This window comes from Varroa jacobsoni, unplaced genomic scaffold (assembly GCF_002532875.2).
Source record: "Varroa jacobsoni isolate VJ856 unplaced genomic scaffold, vjacob_1.0 scaffold_338, whole genome shotgun sequence".
In the NCBI taxonomy this organism is placed as follows: Eukaryota; Metazoa; Arthropoda; class Arachnida; order Mesostigmata; family Varroidae; genus Varroa; species Varroa jacobsoni.
In genome coordinates, this window is record NW_019213240.1 from 42,512 (window position 1) to 51,410 (window position 8,899).

The window sequence follows — 8,899 nt, forward strand, 5'->3', positions numbered from 1 at the left end:
GTGGGAGGTTTAATTTTTTATTCCGCTATTGGCAGTTGACTGTTTTGGTTGCTAACATTCGATATAACTGAGCCAATGATTGACAACCATTGATTGATACTAACTATCCATTAGTTACCATGCAAAATAGGAAAATAACTACAACTCAAGGATGTTTTGCGTTATTAGTCGTAACTATTTTCTTTGCTTACACTACGTTAAAGGGCCCCGACTAAAGTCACAATATTTTTAAGGCTAAGTTCATGAGAAGCTGAGCTTTCCTTAATAACGTAAACAGTTAATAGCACATATAATATTCAGTTGTTAGTACGGCGATTGTCTTTAGCTCCGTTTTGTTTTTCTTACATAACAGACATTCATGTTGGGTCAATGAGAATACCTGCGCACAGTGTGTTACATTCTACTGTTCGAATTCATACCCGTGGTGCGATGTTGTTCATTAGATTACAGGTTATTATGATTCACAACACCGGTTTGATTGGTCGACAGACTTTGGGTTTAGGCGAGTTGGCATTTTGTTGCTCGAGAATTAAAAACGTTACTTGACCCTGTATCTTCGGCGACAGCTGCGTCCTGAACGAACAGCAGCAGCAGCAGCCCCAATAACGAAGTCGAGTTACCGTAGAAATTATATTAGCGCTGTCAGGGCTCTATTTGCCTTGGGCTCCGGTGGCGGCCCCTTGGCTGTCTATTATGTAACAACGCAGCGAGTGTTCGATAAATAAAGCTGTTGTGATAAGCCCTTGTTGTTAGGTGAAAGTTCGAGCGGCGGCGAGGTTAGCGATCGAAGGCTCATGAGGAACGTCTGTTGCAAGTTGCATCATTGAGATAGGCACAGGTGTAAATGATTTGCTTGCGTATTATTGGAAGGGATGCTACTAGCTCGGAGCAGTTGTACTATCACTTAATCTCATCTCTCATCCCCAACAGCGACATATCATTTCACTGTCATAAAATTATTCGATTTTATTAGTATGCATATGTAGTTTGCCTAGCTCTTCTATTTCCCATAATTTATGGCAGGTCAATCGTTAAGTTGTGGAATAATTATTTAACAGAACCCAAACTAACCGCTGATACGTGGCTTTTACGTACGTATGGCTCATAGAAAGTAGATTTGTGATTAGAGTTTGGATTAAGATTAATCTGATTTAATTATTGTTAAGACAAAGCTACATATTAGCTGGTACCCGGTAAATGATCTTAAAAAAAGATATTAAACAGATACTAAATATCTGTAAACATTAGCAGTTGTTATTCGAAAGAGCGCCTACGTTTTTGTTAGTGGCTCAATAAAGGGCGACAGCTGCTTTTACCCAGTTATGGAGACAATTATACATGGACCCTGAAAACTGGTCAAATAGAAATCTGAAGGATAATGATAAACAAAGCGATATATGTGAAGATTCTGTAAAATATTGTTGTTGCAAGTATTTTTTAGAATTTTTATTTGCAAATGCAAATAATTTGGTCAAAGAAAATTGCAGAGCCCTCCATTCGAAATGTGACAACATCCATTGAATTTCGTAGAGTTGGCGAATAAGTAAAACTCAAATTTCATCATTTTTCTGTACGTCTGTATTGGTCGAGGTTCTGAGCTACTTCATATGACCCGCTATTCTTTCATGTTTTTAGCGTATCCGTGTCTCACGTCCAATCGAATTCAGAGGAGATGTCCAAATATTTGAAGTGGGGCTAATTTTATTAGCTAATAAACCATTGAGACAATAATTTAGAACTCAGTTAGGAATTTCCATTAAAAATAGCATGGTTTTAGCTACTTACTTTTACCCCGTTTTTAAAAACGACTACTATAACATTATAGTCGTTTGAACAATATTAAATGCTCTTGCTCATAACAGAATAGAAGCACTGCTTTTTCAAAAAAAATATTGATAAAATGTCCGTTCGTTTTTGGCTAAAGGCCGAAAATGGCGTCACACTCGCTTTCGTGCCTGCTATCTGATTTTAGAACGATTTCATGTAGGTCATACCGGGTAATTTTAGATGTGCTTATTGGAAATGAGAAAGCTAAAGAACTGCCTCAAAAACATCTTTATTGGAAATGAGAACGCTAAGGAACTGCCCCAAAAACACCTTAACGCAGTCAAAGAAAAAATAGATTTGCTCAAACGCAATATTAAGGTTATGGCATGACAAAAGCCGAATCGCCTGAATATCGCTTACGTAACGCTCTCTATCAAAACAGGCCTGATTTTTAGAAAAACAAAGCGTAAATAAGCAATAATGCACCAGCACTCACTTTCCCTACCTTTTCGATATATTCTTGCAGAAAAAGTCGATGTCGCCTTAGCTTTCCTTTTTACGACATTTAGCCTCCTCTGATTTAGCCTTCTCTTTCTTAAGCGTGCCGAATTGGACAGAGCGGATTCCCCATACCTTTTTGACTCAGTAGAATATTTACCGAGGTTGAATTTATTTTGTACTTGTTATTTAGGAAATGCATCTGGCGCTGACTCATGACAATGAATATTATGGTTTTGGCAATTAATAATATGCTTATTTTCGTGAAATAATAAGTATAAACAACTATGTGCAGTAATCATACAGCAAAATAAAAGCATAATGTGAATTTATTTTTGCTTATTTTTGATGCAGGGCATCGAATTAATAAAAATGGTTTAAAAGTAGGCTGTTTCTTCCCAGGTATTATTTATTACCTTCAGGAAGATCTGATAAAATTTTTTCTATCTTTTTACCCTGACGATCTGCGATAGAGTATGGATTAACAATTCGATATTTTCATTGGCACTTTCAGACGGGACAAAGTTTCATTATCCACAACCAGAACCGTTTTGCAAAGGATGTCCTTCCAAATTTCTTCAAGCACAACAATATGGCATCGTTTATTCGGCAGTTAAATATGTGTAAGTCCTAAATTTTTTTTAATACAACCACTGTTATTACGATTAGGTTGGAACATAGTGATAGCCGCATCTTTAAAACGACGCCTGTCTCTTCGAGCTTCTTACCGTTTCTTTACTACTATTCTGAATGCTGCTTAGAAACGCATTTTCTGTTCTACAAGCTAATAATCGTTCTGAAGTGTGCGTAATTCTATTTTGATTCAGACTTTAAAGGCCAACATTGTAATGCACTTTTTTGTTTAGTTTTTAACTATTACATTTGCAAATGTTTGCATATGCAGTTTAGTTGTGGCAACAGAAAAACGCAATGGACAAAACTACAGCGCCAGGCTAAAGTGCTTTGCGGGCGCATAAGTAGGCCGTTCCACTGCACCGACTATATTCTCCAGACTTGGCTTACTACCTTTCCCGACACTGGTGAATGCAGTTTGTAACGATAATGAAAGGGATTCTAAAAAACAAATTTTTAACACCGTATCAGAGATGTTTGAGGGTCCGGAGTCATAAACGTTAGTTCCAAGATGTAAGAAAGTCGTAGAGGATGAGGGCGAATACATCATAAACCGATTTATAAAGATGCTGTGTGTTGTGACATAGAAAAACGGGGTAATTTCAGCAAGTAATAATGCTAATAGAATATTTTATTTTGATGACTACAGCAAAGTAGCTGTAAAAGAGATATAAGTAAGGTTGAATATAACCGATCATTAAAGTATTGTAGGATAACTGTAAAGTTAACAGAGTGATTAGGTGGCAGCAGCACGCCGTTAGATCAAGTGTAGCATCAATTAAAACAGGCAAATAGAAAAACTACGACGAGAATTGTTACAACATTCAGATATGAGAACGGGACAGTTGCAAAAACTGCAGAAAGACAATTCGCAAAATAATAACTGTGACTTTGTATGATCTACGCTAGGCTGCTACAGCAAATCATATTAATTAAATTAACGGTAATTCAATTAAAGTCGAAGCCTACATGTCATTCTAGGTTATTATTGCTATTAACTTTTCTCAGATATGTAATGTTGTATGCGTTAATTCTGGATCTCACGGATATAGGTGGTTACACGGAAGTACGGAACCTGTTCATACGACCTTCCTACGTCCAGCTAAAATAATTTGGATTATTTTGGGTGGGTTGGGGGCCCGGGCATTGTCATCGATTTTTGAGTTCGATCATTTTAAGTTGGTTAGCAGTCGTATTTCTCTTCGTTAGGCCCGTTCCTCTTTCCCGCTTCCTTTCTGTAGTCTCAAATATTTTTGCAAACCTCGGTACCTAATTAGGATTTACGCTGGATAGTTAGTGATGGCTGATGATTTCTGTTAAACTGTTTGATCAAAACAGGTATAAAGCGACAGGTCTGCCTCCGTTCCCTCTGGTAAGGTGTTCCACTCCAATCCATCGTAGTTTAGTCTCCTGTTCCTTTTTTATTTAATGCTAAAGCATTCTAAAATTTGGTGCTTCCTTTGATGAGTCTTAGCCACCGTATTAGTCATGAAAAGACTATTACAGCATAGATTTCTCTGATGACTTTCGTATTACTAGGAGTCTTTGCACTTTCATCGCCCTGACATGGTTTTTCTTTTGTCTTATCGCAATGGGCCCTTACGCGCGTACTGTGGGTAGCACGATAGATGTGGCTAATCTTGCTTCTGCTTTTCTGCCCCTACTATCGGCGAGATTTCTGCTAAATTACTCCCCACTTCCGTTACGTTCTTTCTTAGCTATTTTATCAATGTGGGGGCCTTTTGTGATTGTTCAATCAACCCCAACGTCTAGTAGATAGATTAATTGGTTTTGCTTTTGATTAGTATTTCCGCTTCGCTCCTTTACGTGCACATCCATTATCAATTTCTAGAATACTTTGGCTGGTATGACAAATTCTCTCTTTCCACGAATCCGCGATGGCCCTGTTACTAACGTGGGGTGCGATCAGTCTTTGAGTATAGAGCATGAACCATTCTGAGCTAGGGATTTGAAAGCGCCGTCAGTCTACTATGTAGGATGCCGCTAAGAGCCATCCCAACGATACCTAGTGTACAGATAACACGATGTATTGTGAGAGAGGCTCACCAGATCTTCAACTGGAAGCCAAAGTGGCCGTTTTTTTGTTTCAAAGGGTACCATCTCTCTTGTCATATCTTGCTTATTATAAATCTAGAAGGCTTTCAGCTTCTCGTAAGGGAGGACCTCCACCGCTTCGACCTTCTCTTCAGTTCATACGCTTTATTGTTAAGAAGCCTTTTCATCATCGGCTCGATCCTCTTCTTACGGCTTCAGGGAACCCTTAATCTTTTCACATTGTCCATTGGACAGCTGGTGTTCAGTAACTAGAAAACAGCTTGGTGACGGCAACGGTGATGATGATTTGGTCAGTTTACCGATGATGATCACGTAGGGCCTATCCCGCATTTTGTTCTCCACATTTTTTCATACTTCTTTATGCTTTCTACTTTTGCTTTTGTTGACATCTTTGTGAGTTTCGCTCCTTTTGTTGAAGTAGTAGCCATACCTTTTTTCAAGTGTAAATGTATTTTGTCCTTGCCTTGTTGTAGACCTATCTACGAGTCACGATGCCTTTTGTCAATCAATATTTTTTCAAAGTTTAATGTCTTGAGTGCGTCTTCATCAAATCTGTCAGTGACTGCTAATTTCTCATGAATATGAACTAAAGGTTGACGTTAAGAGGGTCATGTCTTACTGGCCTTGATGCCGGTCCCAGTTTTTTCTCATTTCTTTTCCCTGCTTGTCAAAAAAACCATGTATTCCTGTAGTCGGGCAGCTAAAGACTATATGTCAATTTTTGATTTTTGCTCTAAACCACATCTTTTTCGTGCCTTATGTCTTTAAGGTCATGTTGGGGATGAGTCAGAGCCTTGCGTCATCATCTATGCCACTAAAGCAGATCTAATTTTACTTGCATGTTGGTCACATCTTTTTCGCTTTCATAAAAATTAGCGTATGTAACCTCTATCGTTTTGCTTCAAATGAGTTATAGGCCTCTTAATTATTAGTACTGCTACAAATGAAATCATTTCCCATCTTTGCTGAAAAAATTTGTCTCCATTTACGAGCCTTGCATTTTCGTGTTTTTACTTCAGATGGATTTCGGAAAATGGTAAATATCGACAGTGGCGGTTTAAAGGGCACCAAAGACGATATTGAGTTCTATCACAACTTCTTCGTACGCGACCAAGAATCCATGTTGGAGTTTATTAAAAGGAAGGCAACCTCACATACGAGGGTAAGTTTAACCACATCAAATAAGCTCTTGTATAAGTATTTAAACAGAGTGTCCTGAAAAATGTATACACGGCTTGAGTAGTACTAACTTCAGTCTTTACTTACATATAATTAATATTTAAATTGTGAAAGAGTTTACATAAAATGTGTAATTTTTCCTCATATTGCGGCTGCTCAAAGTTATTATTGTTTTGGTCAATGCACTTTTGATAACGGTGGGGTATTGATTGACAAGCGTCAACAAACATTTTATTTGGTGGTGTGGCGCACTCTTGCTCAATTATGGCTTTTAAATTTTCCAGTGTCGTCGATTTTCTGGCATAGACTTTATCTTTAAGGTATCCCCACAAGAAAAGTCCATTGCCATCGGGTCTAGGAACAGGCAGGGTGTTCTATGGAACGTCCTCGTCCAACCCATCTGTTTGGAAGATTCTCATCAAGATATGCTCTTACGTCACGATGATAATGTGCAGGAACTCCGTCCTGCTGGAAATAAAATGCGCCGTCTCCACAAAGTCCTCCTTAATGTGTGGTAAAACAGCTCTTGCAGTAAATTCAAGTATTTGGCACCAGTCACTACACTGTCAAAAAAAGGTCCAAAGTCCTTTGCTTGAAATACCAGCCACACTTTAATTTCTGGTAAATTTACTGGTGTTTCTGCGTAACACGTCAATTTACAGTTGTCCTATAAGTGAAGTATGTCGATTAATTATGCCATTGAATGTAGCCTCATCGCTCCAAACAATCTTTCGCGAAAACTGTGCATCTTACTCTAATTTTTCCAAGTATTATTAGCAAAATTGTTTTCTTCGAGCCGGATCATCTTCATTGATAGCATGTACCATTGTTGGAATGTAACTTTTCCATTTACAACGTCTTAAAATGCGATGGACGCCTGATTTGTTAATGCCAAGCTTACGACTTGATTGTCTTACAATAACTTTCCAGTACACTTGCTTGGCTGGTGAAGCTCGTTGACGTTTTTCGTCTTCCGGAACGTTGTATATGAACATCTGGAACAATTCCGTCTATTTCAAACTTATCTTTTATCCGAGTAGTTGTAAGCCGCGTGGATGGATTTGCCTGAAACTCCCTGCTATATTGTCTTTGTACTTCTGCTACATTTTTATACCTCCGATAGTATTAAAAACAAATTTTACTTGTTCAAAGTTAACTCTTGTCCATTCATTATTTTCCAATTAATTACACTCAGACAAAAAAAACAATCGGAAAGTTATAACTCGTTAAACAGTGTATACATTTTTTTGGGACACACGTTGGTACGTCCCGTTGCATATTCTGTCGTATTTGATCGCTAGCTGTAAAGTATGGTCAATTGCTGATAGCAAGTGTGCGCGTAGAATTTTCAGAATTAAGCATAACGTGTTCTTCCTTTTCCGTCGTCTTCTAAAATCGCGCTACGTTTGAAACAAAAAACAGACACCGACAGCGTCTAGAAACCGTTATTTTCAAATAATTTTATATGCATAATTGCTATTTCTAAACGAACTATAAAGGATAGTGATATTCGTCTAATCATGTCATCGTGCGTTCCCTAGCGACTGATTTATACGAGTAAAAAAATTGAATTAACTATTTCTATTACTTTCTTTTCATACACATTCATAGACTGGCCCAGGGAACGGAAACACTGCAGGAACTAATGCTTCCGGCGGGGGGGATGAGCTTCGAAACGAGCTGGTTCGCGAGTTGCTTACGGACGTCAACCAAATTCAAGTAAACGGAAGACATAACCGTTACATTTTTTATTTTTTGCATATACTGAACTCTGTATCTCGCATTGAACATGTAGTCGTGCTGCAGACAAACCCATATGTCGTATTCGTAGTGATGTCTCTCTTGGTTGAGCTTAAATCTCATGCTCCAAATACGAGTGGCCACACGCAGACTTTATAGGTTTACATATTCACGTCTTTCGATGGTTCGATTGGCTCTTACGCTTCTCCATGTTACAGGGAAAACAAGAACAGTTGGATTCACAGCTCATTATGATGAAACGTGAAAATGAGGCTTTATGGCGGGAAGTCGCTTTTCTTCGGCGGAAGCATCGGGAGCAGCAGCAGATTGTTGAAAAACTCATTCGTTTCCTCGTAACGCTGGTCCATCAGGCCCGAGGAGGACCGAAGGACAATAACATTTCAATGAAACGAAAGCATACATTGATGATTGACGAAGGTGGCAAAGTTCGCAAAACATTTCAAGGGCCAGTTCGATCCAAGGTAAAAACAGCACAAATTGCTAGTGATTGAAAAGAAGGTTGCGGCAATTTATACGATCTTCCAATTCTTCACAGATTTCTTATATTTCTAGTTCTTTTGTTGAACAGACCAAACATCCTGACGCTTGGACGTGGTTGGGGTGATTTCTTGTCAATCTAAAGATTACCTTTGTATTTTTGCTGTTTGTTTGGAAATATATATGAACATAGAAAACTAACGTTAAAATGTCTATAATCTTTTACTTTCAGGCAATGCCAACGGACTCTGGTATAACTGAGATCGACTGCGAGGATGAACCGATCGTCAAAGACGTCACAAATGATCACAACTCTCCAGTAGCCGTGCGTACCGGTAATGGCCTTGGTATTATTTCCACTCAAGCCATGGAATCCAGTAAAGACAGCAAGCAGCTCCGAGTATCCCAAGGCAAAGTAATGCCCTCTACGCAAATGGTACGTTAAATCTATCTGTGTTTTGTTAAGCTATAGGTTATATTGTACTACCAGGCTTACAATGTTGTGCCC

The 8,899-nt window shown here is 38.5% G+C and overlaps 1 protein-coding gene across 2 annotated transcripts in view; it reads left to right on the plus strand.

Moving 5' to 3' along the window:
* Hsf (Heat shock factor) overlaps positions 1 to 8,899 on the plus strand; it is a 16,722-nt gene that overhangs the window by 1,115 nt on the left and 6,708 nt on the right. For both annotated transcript variants that reach the window (XM_086967922.1, XM_022831551.2), the window contains exons 2-6: positions 2,780 to 2,888; positions 5,994 to 6,136; positions 7,765 to 7,872; positions 8,112 to 8,375; positions 8,624 to 8,827. In XM_086967922.1, coding sequence (XP_086824048.1) covers positions 2,780 to 2,888; positions 5,994 to 6,136; positions 7,765 to 7,872; positions 8,112 to 8,375; positions 8,624 to 8,827 — 828 coding nt within the window. The remainder of the gene's footprint in view (positions 1 to 2,779; positions 2,889 to 5,993; positions 6,137 to 7,764; positions 7,873 to 8,111; positions 8,376 to 8,623; positions 8,828 to 8,899) is intronic.